General features: G+C 45.7%; 1 protein-coding gene across 8 annotated transcripts in view; it reads right to left on the bottom strand.

Moving 5' to 3' along the window:
- The window catches only part of MEIS2 (Meis homeobox 2), a 209234-nt gene extending 194646 nt beyond the window's left edge, over nucleotides 1-14588 (bottom strand). For 4 of the 8 annotated variants that reach the window (XM_044231616.1, XM_044231618.1, XM_044231619.1 and 1 more), the window contains exons 1-6: nucleotides 14365-14588; nucleotides 12921-13153; nucleotides 11157-11298; nucleotides 10394-10444; nucleotides 9374-9424; nucleotides 8424-8573 (exon numbers count right to left, since the gene is read on the bottom strand). In XM_044231616.1, coding sequence (XP_044087551.1) covers nucleotides 8424-8573; nucleotides 9374-9424; nucleotides 10394-10444; nucleotides 11157-11298; nucleotides 12921-13153; nucleotides 14365-14376 — 639 coding nt within the window. In that variant the 5' untranslated portion in view covers nucleotides 14377-14588. Of the gene's footprint in view, nucleotides 1-8423; nucleotides 8574-9373; nucleotides 9425-10393; nucleotides 10445-11156; nucleotides 11299-12920; nucleotides 13154-13798; nucleotides 14167-14364 lie in introns of those variants that run through there. The other 4 variants (XM_044231617.1, XM_044231620.1, XM_044231622.1 and 1 more) reach the window with 4 other exon arrangements.
- Between the last annotated feature and the right edge of the window lie 3847 nt (nucleotides 14589-18435).

The raw sequence follows: 18435 nt of genomic DNA, 5'->3' as shown, positions 1-18435 counted from the left end.
ATGACAAAGTAACCCAAAGCTCGATAGATCAGGAATAACTGGATCAAATCATGCTACTGGCGCAGCTATGAGGCTAGCAACAGATTTCCAAGTGAACACCTGAAGCACAAATCTTGGGAGTCTAAACACAGCACAGGTTCAGATCTCTAGAGGTTATGTTTTAGAAAGGAGATGAGGGAACGGAGTCGAATAAAATGAAAATCAAGGTTCTGTGCTGCCTGTATCAAGACAAAGTCATGCCTGTGATTTCTCTTTTTATCAAAGTTAGAAACCACTCCAAGAGTTTCAAGCTAAAGGCAAACAGAATACAGGGGCTCTTCAAGCTTTGCAATCTCCTCGGGTCAGCTGTTTGCCGCATGGTAATCAGATAAAGAGCTAGAAGAATTACGTGGAAAAAAAAAGAAAGAAAGAAAGAAACAATAGCATGGCATGAGTTTAGTCCTACAACAACACTGGCTAGAGCCTTCTTTTAGAAAATGAAATAACTGAACCACATTCACCTAGTTAAACTTTTCCGTGTCTACAGCAAGTGATGTTAATTTTATGCACTGCAGACTTTTTATTAAGCAGGCTGCTATAAAAGCTCCTTATCCCTCATGAAAATTACAATAATTAACCACGAACATCTCAACTATGTTTTAAGGTAAATGTCATCCAACGACTATTATATCATCATTTAAATGAAGCAAGTCTTTCTGTTTGGGCCCTAGAGTGACTTGGAGCGACTGCTCGAAAGGACTTCCCTACTGAAAATACTGGTTGGTCCCCCTCAATCAAACCTGTGCTGAGTTTTTAAAAGACAGACCTCATTCATTTACAGTGTACTTCTTCCAGTGGTTTTCGGGAGGGGGTGTTTTCTCAAGTAAAGGGGTGGGAAATAAGCCACATAAGCCAATTTTACTTTAAAAGCAGCTGATGGCTCTAAGTGAGTTGGATCTTCGGTTTTCAGCCCAGTCCTTCAACTTGTTCATGTTCACTATTTAACATGCCATGCCCCGGTCTCCTCTCTTTTCTCCTCCACATCTTCCTGGGTGGCTCAGTGGGTTAAGCCGCTGCCTTCGGCTCAGGTCATGATCTCAGGGTCCTGGGATCGAGTCCCACATCGGGCTCTCTGCTCAGCAGGGGGCCTGCTTCCCTCTCTCTCTCTCTCTGCCTGCCTCTCCACCTACTTGTGATTTCTCTCTGTCAAATAAATAAATAAAATCTTTAAAAAAAAAAAAATACTAGCCCCAACAAGTGTCATGAGATGTTTATTTCCGTAGAGTGTCTCAAGTATTACAACCTTGTTGGAGAGACTGACACAGACTAAGGAGAAACCACGGCATTCCTCTGACTCGAAAGTAGGAAAGTAGGAAAAACAGATGGATCTCTCTGGGCCTTCAGGGTGGTGAGGTTATCCCAAAGTTACCCCAAAGTTCCTATCCAGCTACACCATGGTGACTTGATCACATACAAAGACAAACGTTGATAATCTGGTCAATAAGGAATTGCTACCTTTGTGGTCATAAAAAATTACAACCTCCACAGATAGATAAAATATAATCCTTTACTCATAACACTGTTTTTGTTTTTGTTTTTGTTTTTGTTTTTTCCTGAGACTAAAATATTTGTTTGTATCACAACCTCTTTCTTTCTTTTTTTTTCCCCCTCCCTAGATAGTTTCCAAGTTTACATCCTTCAAGAACAACTGCCTGGCTTTCTGCCAAATCATATGCAGAAGTTTAGAGAATCTTGAAACCAAAGTGACATATGAAAGCATGTACAACACATGATGTAAGTAGAAAATAAAGAGAATGCTCTCTGAGTGCACGTGCATGTTCGAGCACACAGGTAGACCCATTGCACTGTACGTGTCCTGTGCTTCAACCCAAGTATCCTGAAGACACCCGAGGGCAAGGAAGGAACATGTTTCTATTCCCAGTGGCTTTAATAATTGGGAGTCAAATAGGGTACTCTTCTTGCTCTTACGTAATTGCGTTAAAGAGCAGTGTTAGCAGGAGAAAAGCAGTGAATACTGAGTGGAACACAATAGAAGGAGATGGAAAATAGATACAAGAAGCTAGGTCTCCCGGGGCAGTATTTTCTATTTGCTGGGCTACAGACTCACAGCTGATAATGCAAGTTGTAATTAATATAAAAGCATGAGACAAGATGGGGAGAGCTTGTAGTAGCGAGGCCACAGGAGATCATTCTGTTACTCTCCTCTGTTTCTCATTTACACAGAGCTTTCCCTAGAAAACACAATTCTGCCTGTGTTTTCTCCCATGGAAAAAACAAACAAACAAAAAAAAGATTTAGCACCATCATTGAATTTTGCTAAATCTGGGAAAGAGCACAGATAGGACAGGAGTCACTGGGCATAGGAAGCAAAACATATGCAAGCCTCTTTTGTTGAGGTTGCAGATATGGTGAAAATTGTAACATTTTACACCCCTATGGTATTTCTGTGGGGAGCTGCTCACAGGAAAATACTTAGTAAGTCCTGGTGAATTGGTGGTATTGCCCTGTTTAAGTGATTCCACAAAGCTCATGGTTCTCCCATTGCAAAAAGACAATGGAGTAAAATGTAGAAGGGTTTCTAAATAAATGCAAAACTGAGAAGGGAAGTGAAATGTATTAGGATTCAAGGAGGAAAGCAAAGCCATACTACACACCAGTGCTATCTAAAATGATCCGAGACTCATCTTAGACCCCAAGTGAAAATGGATGTGGGATAGGAGAGAGAGCATTAGGTTCGAATTAAGACACGAGGGTGCCACTCCTAACAGATCATGTGTCCTTGAGCAAGGGATGCACTTCATTTCCTTGGGACTTGCTTCCTCCTTCTCTTTAAAATTAAGAACTTAGGCAAGATAATCCCTAAGGACACTTCTACTTCTTATTTCTATAATTAAAAAAAGAAAAACTTTAAAATAAGTATTTAATTTTCTAGAAACTACACAACTAACACGTAATATATAACACAAAGCCAAAATTTTTATATGAACTTAAACAATACAGTAGACTAATTCAGACCCTGTGCTTGCAGGTAGAAAGCTACAGTAAACATATAAAGATATTTCAACCAGCAAAGGAAGCTTTTAAGACTAATTTGACTCAATATGCTTAAACAACAAAGGTAAGATATGCTTGCATCACTACACATAGTTAATGTGTAACATATTTCCTACGACCGTATGATGTTTTAGTTCCCAATTAACACTGTGCAGAAAATATTTTTTAAAATAAGGTGAGGACACCTATCATGAGGTATTCAAGCCTACAAAAGTTAAAAATGTTAATAGTATGGTTTGAAAAAAATGTTGGAATTTCAACTTCATTATTCTAAAGTTGACATAAGAACTCAGGAGAACCATGCATGCTTTCAGAACATGGACTCACTCTTTAAAAATGTAAATAGAGCTGGGGTCTTTCCCTCATCTCCCTGCTTCCACCCTCTGTTGTGCTTTGGGAATTAATACGTGAGTAACTCTCAAAGAAGTGGCAAGTACTCTTTGCAAATTCTAAAAATGAATTCCAAAATTTAAAAAAAACGGATTCCTCTACTTAACTTCTAGAAAAAATAGAAATTTCTTGTTTTGTTGGTATACCATCACATTAGAAAATGTCTCCTATAACTCTGAATTGTGTTGGGATATTCATAAACATTCAGTCTGAAAAAAAAATGGGAAATCCATTTTTAAAGTATCAAAATTCTAATCTGATAGTGAATGTCAGTGGTGGTCAAGTGTGTGTTTGACTTCACCTCACCACAGTTACACTGAAAACATACTTCAACCACACACCCAAAGTGATTTAAATAATATAATTATTTTGAGTGGGAAATTGACAGCGAAGCTATCAACTTCCAGAAGCTACACAACAATAACGACAGAAAACCCATGACCCCCACCATGCTGAATTGGTGGAAGAACTCAGAGGCAGAACTTTCCTGGAATGGAGACACTGGATAAGACACCACAAGGTCTAGAACTTAAGAAATTATCTGATAAAATAAATCATTTATATTATTAATATTATTATCAAATCCCATTATTTCCCCCTTGATATCCTATAGGCCAATCACTTAACGCTATCCCTCTCCTCGCTGCCTAATCCCTGCTGACTTTCCAGGTACTAATAGATTTTACCTCTAGACACTTGCCTGTATTCTGTCAGGGACAAGGTTCTTAACCCATTTTTAGAAGCTGTATACAGGTAAATAAACTTGACATTTCAGAGATGGAAAAGAAAACAACAGTGTATCTTCAGCTAAATTACAGCTTTCAACATAGAAATTAGAATATTTTTTTCTTTTATTAATCATATTATCAGAGCCAGTCAATTTTAAGTCACCTGTCATTAACTATTAAGAGATAAAGTTGTATTTTCTTCCTTATACTTAATTCACCCAAAAAATTAATAAATGAGTTCCTTATGAACATTAATTAGAAATAATAATATAACTGTATGCACTTCAGACAAACAGAGCTTGGCTCAGAGAATGTCTTTCAAACAGATATATTTCATTTATCTAACATTGATCTAAAGATATGTGATACCTTCACATGTAAAGATATATTTTTTTTTTTTCTGTACTAGACCTGAAATTATGTAAAGTAGCAAGTGTGGATATCACCTATCATTTAGAAATACTACAGACTAGGAAAAGCATGAATATTCCACAATAGTTTTCAAGTTGAAAGTTTTTTTTTAAAGAATTGGTTTCTTGACATGTTTATTTTAAACATAATAAATTTGAATGTCTGAGAAACTTAACATGAATTGCAGCTGGAAAATAGAGCTCTATTTCCTTTCACCATCTTATTTTCTTCTTCCCAATATTCCAAAAAAAACTGTAATAGTTGTTTCCTACCTACAACAATTACTCTCATGTTTAATAAGAATATAAAAGAAACTGTATTATAATACAAAAATGTAAACATTCATTATGAATTTGCTAAAAACAACAAAATAGGGGCCAGTGTTGCACATTTTATTTTCTATTTAATTGCAAACTTCCTTTTATCATCATACCCATCATGTAAATGTCGATAATAAATGAACTAGTTTAGTATCTTGAATGAATGTAACGTAGGAAAGGTTAGGATACCCTGGTTGTCTTTTAACAATGTTACATCAGATTATTTACATAAAATTACAGAATGTGAAATCAGTGTGACAACAGCCTGATTTACTGTGTAATAAATAGTATATAAAACTCATTCTTAAAAGCCTGCCAAAAATACTTGCTTTCAAGATATTTGTAGCCATTACTTTCATTCAGTTTTATTTTCAAATTTTTCAATAAGAAAATAGAAGTCTATTTTGGCACCTAATATTTTGCTCCTGACGCTTTTCTCCCTGCTTTCCACCATGCAAAACTACACTTATTCTTTCTTTTCTCTCTTTCACTCTCTCTCCCCTTGCCCAAGCCTTCCTTAAACACACACACACACACACACACACACACACTCACTCACACACACACACACACACACAGTGCAGCTTGATACCACTTAATAAGTATAGAGGTGTATGTGTTTTGGGGGTGTCAAACAGCTGTCACAAACTGTCACCTCCACAAGAGAAACCTTGGCACACAACAAATTAAACTACACTTCTTTTTTAGCTGTCATTATTCATAGCCAATAAGTTGAAATGCTCTCGGCATTTCATGTGCAAATAAAACCATGAGGAAGCGCAGTAGATCAGAATAGTGGGCCAACAGATAAAACAGAGAAAACAACACGCTGTCTCAGGCCTTCTGAAGTGGCTCATCATCACCCCTGCACCAGCGTGCACCAAATGAGATCCAGCCTGGGGCAATGTATTAAATATGCATATCAAAGCAAACGAAAAAATAAACCTGGAGATTCAAATTGGACACATTTACATGCTGAAAATGTCCCACTCATACCACTTCACAGGTAGTAGTAGTTGTGGGGTATTTTCTCTTTTTTTGGTGGGGGGGGCGGTGTGGGAATGGAGGGTGGACTTGCGGAAGAGGCAGACACACGAGAGAATTCGCTTTGTAGGGGGATGCTTGGAAAGGAATATAACCAATGCACCTATGATACAGAAATAGCAAAAATGGTGAAAACTCTGCAAGGTTTTCTCTCCCCTCCTGCATAAAATTCAAGTCTGAAGCAAATCTCGCCATTTCCCACTCGGTGTGCTGGTGGAACAAATTATTGCTTCCTTTCAAAACAAATAGCAGGGGGCTAAAGTAAAAATGTTATAGTTCAGAACTCTAGGAAATAAAAGGCTTTAAATTATGATGCCCAATGAGGTGGCAAGCCCTCATGGGTTCAAAATAAATCAGTTGTCATCTTTACTTGATTGGGGGCCTGAAAGAGGAGCAACAAATGTTACAGTTGACTCTTTTATCCAAAGATGATGATTGTTCAATTATTAAAGTGCTATCCTCTTAGGTCCCACTTCCTTTTTGAGTATAATTTAAATATTACAATAGTTTCATAAATGGGCACTATCGGCCAATACTCTAGACAGCCTAGTTTATCTTATCTCTTCCCTGCAAACACCGGCATGTTCTAGTTCCATACATCCACTTGAAAAACAGTTGCCAAGAAACTATTCTAGAAAACCAAGTAGTCGAGACCCTTGGAAATGTCATGAGAAACGTTTTTGGCTGCAGATAACTGTGAACTTCTCATCCTACACACCGTGGAACTAGATTCCTTCTCATCCCCCCCCCCAACGTTGCAGGTTGCATTGGAATTGGGAAACAGGAAGCAGTGAAAATAAACAAATAAATTACAACAACAACAACAACTAACAATCTCTAAGGGACTGTCATGCGTTGTGGACCACCACCACGTATCATATAGCCACATATCAGCAAGTAAACTTCCCATAGCTGCTTTCTGCATCCTTATGATTTCAGTGAACACACTCAAATACAAAAGAGCCCCTCAAAGTTCACCCCATCATGAAGGAAAAAGCCAAGAGTAAAGATAGCGGTAGGAGCTTTCAATGCTATAGCATTTATTCTGTCTCAGAACTAGACAACCAGGAGGACTGACGTTTTCTTTCTTTCTTTCTTTTTTTTTTTAAACTTTTGTTCTCAGGCTAGCTTTCCATACAGTACAAAGGCTCATAATTAAAATATATGACTGGATATTTTCAAAACTTTTTTTTTTTTTTTTTGGAGGGTGGAGGAAGATAACCTCACAGAAGGTTTATTCTCAAGACATCTCAACCCATTCCTCTTAACACTTAGGAATGGGGGTGGGGAGGTGGTACAGGTTGCTTTCCAGCCTCAAAGCCTGTTTAACTCCACGAAATGTTAAGTTAATCTTTCAGCCAACAAGTTATTAGACTAGAGCCTATATCACTTAAATTGTAAGCTCAACTGAATATAATCTATGTCCCCCACCCCCGGCTTGGGTTCCTATAAATAAACTGCTGTTCACACCCACTCTTTAACCTTGCCACTCCTGCCTTTCCTACCAGCTGCAATCTTTCTTCCCTTTGCTTCTTTTTCAAATTTTCAGTCTCACTACATATGCTTTTTTTTCTTTCTTTCTTTTCTTTCTTTCTTTTTTTTTTTTAAAAACATCAGACTCCCTAAATCGGTTCCAAAATAGGATTAAAAACAGAGAATAGAAAGAAATCTCCCATCCTGGCCTGACATACACAGTCACTCCTTACTATACTGTGACTCCATTCAACAACTGTTTAAGTGTTAAAATTCAACCACGAACCTATGGTTACTCAATGGCGATTCCCTTCAGCTTTCTGTAATACATTGTTAATAATTGTTTCATCAAAGTTACTGTCTTTTATTATGAAGATGCTTCAGGCACTTGGCAATAAGTCCATATACTGACAATAAGTTTCTATAGAGCAAGAGCTCGGAGAATTGTAATGTGTTCACTCCTTCTGTTATTTCTAATGCAATGTAAGATTGCCAATAATTCTCCGGACTGTCATCTCTGTGAGAGACTGGGAAATCGGCCCTCCTCCCCGGTTCCTCTTGTCCTTCAGTTCTCTCTCTCCCCCCCACCCTGTCCTGCTAGCTGACTTGCCTCTCTGTCCTGGCTGCACTGATTACACAGAGTTGAGGAAGCAGAAAAGGCAGCAGTCACCATATCAAACAGACAATTTGCTAACACTCCAGCCACCAAATCCAGGAAACTTTACACATTAAGAGCACAAATCACTCTATCAACTCCCTGGTTTCTTTGGTTCTCCACATAAATAAGGAAAGGGGCCAGGAAAGGGCAAACGAAGATGAAGGGTATGGCAGAGGTAGTGAGAAAGGGAGAAAAGAGCCCCAAAGAGACCAGGTCATTTAAAAGAAAAACTAAGTTTAAGCTTAGCTAAATGTTACAAGTTTTTTTTGTTTGTTTGTTTGTTTGTTTGTTTTAAATACTTTACCCAGTGGTCTCAAAAGAATGCGAAAGGGCTCTCAGACTTACATGGTCAGCGAGATTTGTAGAGGATCCTGAAAGTTCTTCGTGATCTGATTTGGAGCTGCCGTCTCTTTCATCAATGACAAGGTCGATGGGCATTTTCCCCTTCAAACAGCTAATGTACCGATGGCAGAAGTTATCACACAGTTCGTGGACCTAAAAGGAGGGTCATGGTGGAGGGTTCAGCTCATATTGTTGTTGTTATTGTTTTGTTTCATTTTTAAAGGGGAAAAAAATCAGGTTGCAAGGTTACATTTGGAAAGAGCAACAGTGCAATGTCTTCCAAACTAACTCTAATTAATGGGTGTAATACTTGAAGGCAAGGAAACAATAGAGCAATTGTTGCAGCAGATATTATTCTCCAGAGACTTCCCTGAGCAACAAGTTACAATAAAGAGAGAAGAAACAGGACTGGAAATAACTGGGCTCAGACTGGGAGTCCAAGGGGGAAAATCCGATTTGATGATAACATCACAATGTTAGAATGCTGGAACTGGGAATAGCATTGGCATTTGCGATTCAATAAGCTAAGAGTTTTGCACGTTTCCAGGGGACAGTGATTGAGCTGCAGAGCAATGTAAAGACACCCCAGCGAGGAAGATTCCCTTTGCCTGCACCTAACACTTGCTCTGGTCTGAGGGTGAGCTAAGCTAATAGAGACGCAAGCAGGCTGATTGTCCAGTAATACAAATGGTTTGCTGCATTTCAGAATAATCCTGAATGCCTAGGGGGAAAGGCGGGAGGGGGTGAGGTAGGGGAGCAGGAAGGGCTGTCCTGATTCACCCATCCTCTGAGCCCTTGGGTCGAGCAGCAATTTGAAGGTCGGACTTGGTAACAAGTTGCTCATAAGCTCCAGGGGTTCAATCCCTCAGACTGGAGGTTTGTTAAAGACATCCCTGCTCAACTAAGAAAGGAAAGTGGCTAAATCAAAGTGAGGAGTGTCACTCTCTGCTTACCTTTTCTAACTCCAAAAGATGAAACCTTAGTACTTGTATTGCTTGTATCATCTGAAAGAAAAGTTTAGAGTGTGGAGTTAAGGCTCTGTGACTCAGAAGTCCTGAGTTGGGGGCGGGGGGAGTGAGGGAATTGAGCTGGGGATGGGGGAAGAAGCAGGCAAGTGGCCAGGCAAAACCCACACATCAAGAAATTGTCAGAAAAACCAAGTGATTACTGATCATCTCTGCCTCATTGGCCACGGGGTAGGAATCTGACTCAACTTGAGCCGAAGCATCTAATATCTTTGCCCCCTGTGTTCACTGAGCTATTCGTGAGGACTGCTTTCCTAGGTCCAGGCCTTCTTTCTCCGCCTGAGTCTTTAACGTCCCCTCTCTCGACCTCAAGCCAAATTAAAAAAAAAAAAAAAAAAAAAATCAGCTTCTTCGGAGAGAAAGCTTTTTAGAACCGCACACCCTGCGAAATCCGTCCTTACTGAAGAAGGAAATACTCCAGATGAATGGTGAAGCAAGGCCTTTGAAAGCGGATTTAAGTACTTTTAATATTGAAATTGTGCAAATTAGCAAAAGAATCGCACCTAAAAGTGGCCTGCGCCCGCGCGCCCCATACCCCCCCCCCCCCGTTTCCCCGCCCGCCCTCCGCCGCTGCGCCAGCGGTTACTTCCTTCGGGTGAGCTGCCGGGGGCTCGGCTGCCTACCCAGGCAAACAGAGGAAATAACTCACTTCTCGCAGCCTCGCTCCCCCGGCCGAGACCAGGGACTCATCCCCTGCACACTCTGGGCGCTGTGTCCCCGCCGGCTGCTCCCTGGCCTCCACTTTCCCTGACGTCCATCCCACCCCTCACCTTCCATCGCCCTTGCGGGGGCTCTAAGTTGTTCCCTCTTCTTCCCTGTCGTTCGTGAGCTTCAAAAGAGGCTCTGCTCCAACTCCCCGGAGCTCCAGGAGGAAAGTGGGTGCTTCTAGGTAAGGTGGGGTGGGGAGGAGGAGCACGCTGGGGAAAGGCAAGAAACGGTGTGGCTTACCAAATTGTCCAGCTCTGGATTTGAGGAAAAAAGTGGCTTTTCAGCGCGAACCTGTAAGAAGCAGGGACAGTCCACATGAATGACCACCTCACCTTAAAAGAAGAAAAACGCTGTCACGGACTAAACCGTGTGAGTGGGTATAGTGGAAGGGCAGTGGTGGAGAAGAGGAGAGGGGCTTTGGTAAAATACATGAAATAAACTAGTGCCTTAAATTAGTGGGTTCGGCTGAAAAAGTGCTGGGGCCTTCTACTACTGGCTCCATTAAGGGCCACCTGGAACTGCTAAGCTGTTGCTGGGAATTCAGGGCCGTTCTCTGGGACCGAGTCCCCCCTCAACCAGCCGTCTAAGAGGCTGTGACTCTCAGCCTCCCACACCTCAGCACCCGGCGCAGACTGACCCAAGAGGCGCCCAGCTTCCTTCCCTCCCGGGCACTCTCGGGTGCCTCACAGCCCCTGTCCCCAATACTTGTTCAAGTAGCTGCAGGCGGGAGAAAAGGCCAAGCCCCAGATTAGGAGTAGGTCAACTTTAATTCGAGGGTCGAGCCCCTGTATTCCTGGCTGGGGGGAAAAACAAACACCCATATTTATCTCCGCTTCCAATTCGCCTCCAGGCTCAGGGATGGGGAGGAGGCGAAGAGGACAGACTGGGCCAGAGGAACAGATCGGGTGTCCCTGCCTTTTCCTCCTCTTTCATGTAAAGCTCGGAGGAAAGGGGAGGGGGAGTGAGGGTCTGCAGGAGGGTGAGTGGGTCAAGAAGGTTGGACCTGCTTGGCGAAGACCGCGATGTCCTCATTGAAGGAGTCGGAGGAGCAGACGTCCCCGCCGGCCACTCCGGGTTCCCGGGGAGTGCAGGTCGCCAGCTCGCACTTCTCAAAGACCAGAGCTAACAGAGGAAACAACGGGTGCCTAACGGGCAGCGCCACGCAGAAAACACACACACGGAGACGGGGTGCAGAGGGAAGGAGCAAGAACTGTAATCAACAAGTTTGGAGGGTTCGAATTCCTTCTTTAATAAAACAGGCACGCATCACACTTTACAACCCTTCCTTAGCCAGCCGAGCCTGGGTCAGAAATAGAAAGGAAAAACGGCCTGGCCCTTTCCCTCAGCTCAGGAGTCCCTCAGATCTAGTCGGAGAAGCCCCTGGCCACTTCAGCCCGCCAAGTAAGAAAAGCCTCAGTTGGAAGTAATGAAACATCCAAGCAGCTCAGGCAGTCTGGAGCTGGGAGTTGATCCAGACCCAATCCCCACACTACAGAGGCCGCGGAACCAACCCCCGATACCCAACCCTGACCTCTCAAGAAAGGAACGGTCTGTGAAATTTAAAAAAAAAAAAAAAAGAAGAAGAAGAAGAAGAAGAAAAGAAAAGAAAGAAAGAAAGAAAAAAAAAAGCTTTAATACTCCATATTAAGGGTTACTTTGAAGGAGGCCGAAGGCTTCACCTATATATACACCCAAAGTGGTATTTCTTACACCTAAATCAGAGAGTGTGCTCTTCCAACCTTTTCACCCCCTCGCCTTATAAACTTGTTTGCTCGACTTCTAGTAAAGCCCGTGTGCAGGGGCCAAAATAATAGGAATGCTAAACGCCCAAGAGCTTCCTTCCAAAGACCACATTTCTCCAGCAGGCAAAAATAAATAAATCGAGTGTTAAAACTTGGAAGTGTGCGTGCGCGTCTGCCCTTTGTGTTCCTCCCGGCGGCTTAGCTGCACTTGGGGATGCTTGCGGCCTCTGGCTTCAGGCTCAGTTGCCGTTTACCAACCGTCCCCTCCCCTCGGCAAACCGCCGCCTTCCCCACCTCCTCTCAACTGGGAGAGCACCAGCGGTGCACTTTGGGACCATGCACCTCCATCCCCTTCCGAGTTCCCTCAGAATATAAAATATGTGATTTCCAGCCATCTCCCTCACTCCTCCTAAGAGCAGCTCCGTGCAAGCAGCAGTCCCTTCCAGCCCGCTGCACTTCAAGGTCTACCCCTTTATTTACAGAGAATTAAGAAGTGGGTGATTAGGACTTCCTGGCCGACAGAAACAGCCCTGATTCCAGCTCAAGCTGCATTTAGTGACTCCCAGACTCTCGGTAGGAAACAAGAGGGGGGAAAAAACAAAACAAAACAAAAACAAAACAAAACAAAACAAAAAAGCCCCAAAGTTGCTCCTCATCTGCAGGAAACTTTCTCCTTCGTCAAGGCCTCTGTTAGGGGGCCTGGAAGGACCAATTCTGCGCCCTTTGGCCAGGAATCCCGTCCTTGGGGAGAAGGCCCTGGCAAGATTCTCAGTCACTCTGGACTGTGGGGTCCCGAGTGACGGGGCCGTGGGGGTGGAGGAGGCTTTCTCTTTCGGGGACTTAAACTTAAGGCGAAGAAGAGCAGGCCCCCTTCTCTGTCCTTTCTGAGGCAAGCGGTTCCCACTCCCCACCCCCGCAGAAATAACTCCCCACTTAGTCGACCATCCCCTCAACCCCCACAGAGACGAACACACACTCGCACTCACAAACAGTATGCTGGGTCGGGAGGAGGGGGGTTGGTTTACCCATAGATCGCGTCCTTGTCCCGCTTCAAGGCGTCGTTGACAGCGGATCCCATGCTGGCCGGCATGACATTGGGGTGCGGGGCGTGCGCGCCGTAGTGCTGCGTGGCGTGGAGCGGCGGCCCGTGGTTCAGGTGGTGAACCGGAGGGATCGGCCGCGGCGCATGAGGGTCTCCGTACATGGAAGCAGGCACCCCTACTCCGTCCATCCCGCCGTAATGGGGCAGCTCATCGTACTGTCGGAACCCGGCAAGGGGGAGGGGGGCGCGGGAGGTGAGGGAGAGCCGAGGGGGAATAGAAAAAGAAGATAGGAGAAGAAAGCAAGGAGAGAAGTGGGAAAGGAATAGAGGTTGGGGGGGGGCAGGGGAGTAAGACGAAGGGAAGAGGGGGCAGGCAGGAGAGAGAGGGGGGGGGGAGAAATAAAAACAAAGTCAGAAAGGAAAAAAGTACCGAGCACGAGTTGAACACACAGAAACCAAACCAGCCGAAACAACGAGTTGAAAGTTGCGGGGGGAAATGTTTTTAAATTTTAAAATGAAAAAGTATGAACCAAGAGCAGCGTTTAGAGTAGGGAGAGGGGGCAGTGAGGCCAGGGACTGAGGGGCGCCGGGAGGTCCCGCTCGGGCCGGAGGCAGCAGAACCGTAGCGAGCCAACCGAGGGAGAAGTGGAGTTAGTGTGAGGAGGAAGCCCCGGATCCCACCCCTCACCCCCCTTCGCCTCCTCCCGAAGATCCAATAAATCAAAAGGCGAAATGAAACAAAATAAAGAGAAGAAAAACGCTAATAATCAGGAGGAGAACGCCGAGGAAGAGGGAAGACTGGGGCCAGTGCCTCCCCGGGGGCAGGGAGCGGAGGGGAGGGGGGAATAACGTGAAAGTTACCAGAAACATTATTTAGCAGCGGATTCCCTGCGTCCTTGTCAATTTCAGAGACAAAACAAGCAGCCCAGGCTAGTCTAGGCGGCGGCGCAGCGGCTGCGGCAGCGCGGCCCCAGCGGCGGCCCCGGCGGCGGCGGCGGCTCCTACGCAGCCCGTGCCCGCCCCGAGCCGCGGGAGCAGCGGCGGCAGCGGCGCAGCAGCGGCAGCGGCGGCAGCAGGAGAACCGGGGGAATCGCGCTGCTGGGGTAAAAGCTGGAGCGAGGCGAAAGCGTGTAACAATTGCACACGCACACACACACACCACTCACACGCACTCGCCGCCCGCCTGCTCGCACAGCGCTGGAACACGCGCGCCCAGACACGCACACACGCACGCACACACACACTCGCACACACGCAGAGGCACGGGGGGGAAAAGCCGATGAATAATTTTGCTGCTATTTTTTTAAATACTGGCCGCCATCATCAAGCAGCGAGCAGCAGCAGCGTTGAAGGGAGAGGAGGCATCGGGACAGGCCCCTCTTAGGAGAGGATTTATATCTAGGTAAGTGTTGGAGATTTAAACCTACCCTTTGCGCCATCAGTCTGCGCTCCAATAAACTCCTGGATGTGTCGTATATTTAATATCCCAGTCCGGATAAGAAAGTGATCTAGGCTGAAGATTCCTTTTTTTTTTTTTTTCCAAACCAAAAAGACTTCTCCCAATTCTCCAATATGTTATTTTTAGGGAAAAAAAAAAAAAAAGCCCAGGCAAGACAACGAAGAGTTTTTTTTTTTCCTGTGATATTTCTTCTTTTTCTCTTTTTTCCTCTTCTTCCTCCTCCTCCTGATCTTCCTCCTCCTCCTCCACCTCCTCCTCCTCCCCCCTCCCCTCCTCCTCCTTTTCGGTCCTCCTTTCCCCCTCTTTCTCTTCTCTTCCCCTCAGTTGGAAAAAAAAAAAAAAGAAAGAAAAGAAAAAGAAGAAACAGAAGAAAAAAAAATTGTCAAGCCCCCGAACTGAAGGTTACGAGCGGCCCGTCAGCAGCCCACATGTAACCGAACTGTCGTGTTTCATGGCTTTTTGCCACTCCAGCTGTCAATCAAAGCCCGGAATGTCAAGGTAGTGAATGAATGATGGTTGATGATGATGAAGAGGAGGAATCTTTCAGACCCGTTTTTTTTCTTCCAGTAAAACTCCGCGAGGGGTTTCTGCTTCTTGAATTTTTTCCTCCCCCCTCCCCCCCTCTTTTAGCTTGGCCCCCGCGGTATCTATAATATGATCCTCTCTCTTTAAAGTATCGTTCAAAGAAAGCAGAGGGGAAAAATCAAGAAAAAAAATGAATAGTTTGCAAAAATTGGACTTCCTCCCCCCCTTTCCTGGTAGGTATTTTGTCTCTCCCTCTCTCTCTTTCTCGCTCGCTCGCTCTCACTCGCGCTCGCTCTCTCGCGCTCGCTCTCTCGCGCTCTCTTTCTCTCTCTGGGAGATGAGTGAGTGTCAGTAGGTGTTGGCAGGTTGGCTGCTGCCTGGCTTATAGAAGAGCCTCAGTTTGGCGGCGCGGGTCGGCGGCGGGAGAACGAAATGACGGAACCCGGAAGTCGTGGTGGCCATAGCCCGTCGTACGGCGGAGACACATCCCGGGAGTGGGGAGCGGGAGCGAGGAGGAGCGCGCCGCGCGGAGCCTCTGATATGCAGCGAGTGCGATCGGACGGCCCCGGTTGGGGGGGGCGGGGGAGGCGGGGGGTGAGGGGGAGGGGTGGTAGGAGCTTGGCAGACCCGAGCAAATCAGCGAGCCTGCTCCTCCGCGGGGACGGCCGGGGAGGGGGACGGCCCGGGAGGGGGGCGGCGGCGGGGTGGGGGACGGAGAGGGGGAGCCGGAGGAAGAGGAGTGTGAGAGTGTGTGTGTGTGTGTGTGTGTGTATTCGCGCGCGCGCGCGGCCGAGGGCGCGCGCATGCGGGCGGACGCGCGCGAGAGAGGAAAGAGGGAGAGAATGAAGAGGACAGGGAGAGCGCAGAGAGGAAAACTGCAGAAAACCACAGGGAAAGTACGGTACAGCCTCAGCTCTTATAATTTTTTTTTTTTTCAAACTTACTTCTACTTCATTTTTCTATTACACCGGGCTCAAGCCTAATGGGGTCGTTTCGGGGACATTTGGCATGGCGCTCTTGCTTTTGTTCCTTTTAATTTCGCGGGCCCCCACTCCTCTGCCGGCCGATTACTGCGCCCTTGAAGGCTTTCTGCTAACATCCAGGAGCAGCAGGCTCTGCAAACCGTACTACTGCGGAACTATAGTTTTTTTCGTTCTTGGTTTTTTTTTTTTCAAGTGGTACTTTCTTTCCTGTGCACATCCAGCACCCTTGTTTTCAACATTTAATTTTTCCAGGACAAGAAGAGATCAACTTAACTCAGGACTCTCTCCTAGCGGTGGACAACGGCCACCCTGGAGAGTCTCTGGGGGCAGCGGTGGAATTGGGAGGGAGGAAGTGGGGAGGAGTCGTTTGGGTGTTTGATGTTATCTGATGTCGCCAAAAGGGTGTGTGAGTGTGCTCGCGCGCGCGCCTCTGTGTGCGCGCCTCTAATGTGCGCCTCCGAAGTGGCTCTCACTTAGAGCTGGGAAGCACTGGAGACAGAGGGAGGGAGAGAGATAAGATGCCTTGCAGGGAGAATTGGTCGGTATACCCTGCCCAGCTTTGTTGTGGTCGCCCCGGGTGCAGAGACCGGAGCGTGGTAACGCCAGCTGATGGTTGTGTTAATTGTACCGGGCAATTCCTCTACATGGGGAAGATCGACCGACTCCGTATGAACTTTTCCTAAAAGGAAAAGAAGAGGGGGCGGGGGGAGGGAAGGAAGGTAAATATCCCACTTGGTTTGTGTAGAAAGTAGTTCTGGCCGGTGTCTCACCCAATCCCTGGCTGGAGCTGCACCCAACCTCACCTCCACGCCTAGGGTTTCCCGGTGGCCAAGCGTCGATCACTCCGAGCCTGAAGCTGGGGGCGGAGTTATGGTCACCCCGCGCGCGCTGCGCAGCTGCCCCCTCCGCACCCCCCCCCTCCCCTGGCTCCCGCCTGCCCAGAAGTCCGGCCCTGTGTGCTCCGAGAGCACCCTCTCTCCCTAGCTCCTCGCTCTTTCCCGGTTCATGGTCCCTGACCCAGAGACTCGAAAACAGACTGTTCCTCAACAGCCGATTCCCTCTCCAACTTTGAATTCATTCTGGAGAGTAGAAAGTAGGGTATTTTCCGCGCGCGACTTTGACCCGACTTCCTGGGGGATGGGAAGCATAGGGAAAATAAAAGAGAGGGGTGTGTGTGTGTGTGTGTGTGTGTGAGTGAGGGGGGCGCAGATGAGCTTGGGGCGCGGGGGGGGGGCGGCTTTCCATCTTCTCTGCTTCACTGTAAGCTTTCAGGCAACACTCAACTGAGCTTACATCGCAGCCTGCTGAGACACCAAGCTAAGTCTGAGAAATTTGGCCCCGTTTTAATAGGAGTGGGGAATGAGCTCCGGAGGTCAATAAAGCCCTCCAAAAATAATGAATGATTGAGCACCTGTGATGATGATAGTGATTACCAGAGCAATTAAACAGTTTGATTAAATGAGCCATCATAACAATGATGTCTGCGGGAAATCGGCCCTCACATATAAAGATAGTGCGGAGGGGCTGGCAGAGGCGAGGGTAGTGCTACGCCAGGGAGCGGGGCTGCGGACTGCGAGGTATTTGCCCAGTTGACCAGAGCCGGGACGGCGGGGCACTCGGAGCTTCGGAGAGGAGAGTCTAGACCAGACTGCCAGCACTTTTACGCCGGGCTTCAAGCCTGTGTGATCCAACGGGTATGAAACCTACAGGTTGTGGGGAGGGTCCGTCTCCCTCCTCAGATTTTTTTCCCTAGAAGAACTCCAAGATTAAAAGCATCCTCCCTATTTGTTGCTGAGTTGCTCGTCGACGTATTAAAAAAAGGTGAGTAGAAAAGGAAAGAAGACACAAAAGAAAAAGTTGTCTTGCAGAATTTTGTTTCAAGCGGCAGTTACGTGAATTCAGTTTAGCCGGGGTGGGAAGGATGAGAGAAAAATAACAATCTGGTCTCGCCTGCGGAGCGTTTTCTACTAGAGATCTTGAAATTGCTGGATCCGAGTTCCCCGTGCAGCGCTGCTAGCTGAGAAGTTTATGTGATTTTTGGTTTTTATTCTAACAGTTGTTCATATTTTCAATATTGCGTATGTATTGTCGCCAAAAGGGTTATTGTTGTTTTAAATAGCCTGTATAGTGAGTGCCAGTTACTTCTCTTTTAAAAAAGAAACTCAATTTCCTTGATAAATGCTCCTTTTGTAGAAGATCAACTTGGAAACAAACCTCTACATTGCTGAGTTTAAACATTCAGCGTTGCTATACCTTCTGCTCCTTTTACCACCGCTTTTTTTCATAGTGGTACTGTGAAGTGAGTTAGCATCCCCCACAGCCTTTATTTAGGAAAACTTCATGATTAAAAAAAATACATAAATTTCTTATGTGGCAGTGTATCCGAGTAAAAACAATTCAAAGCGATTGATGATTTCTGTATTTTCAAACAGTTGTTAAACTAATGATGGGTTGATAATTCCATGATAATCTTGGGTTTTACCAAAGGGGGGAAAAAGCTTAAACTTGATTTTCATGTGTTTTAATCCTTT

This window comes from Neovison vison, chromosome 13 (genome assembly GCF_020171115.1).
Source record: "Neovison vison isolate M4711 chromosome 13, ASM_NN_V1, whole genome shotgun sequence".
NCBI lineage: Eukaryota > Metazoa > Chordata > Mammalia > Carnivora > Mustelidae > Neogale > Neogale vison.
Note: the sequence above shows the minus strand (reverse complement) of the source record. Positions and strands in the feature narration are given on the sequence as shown.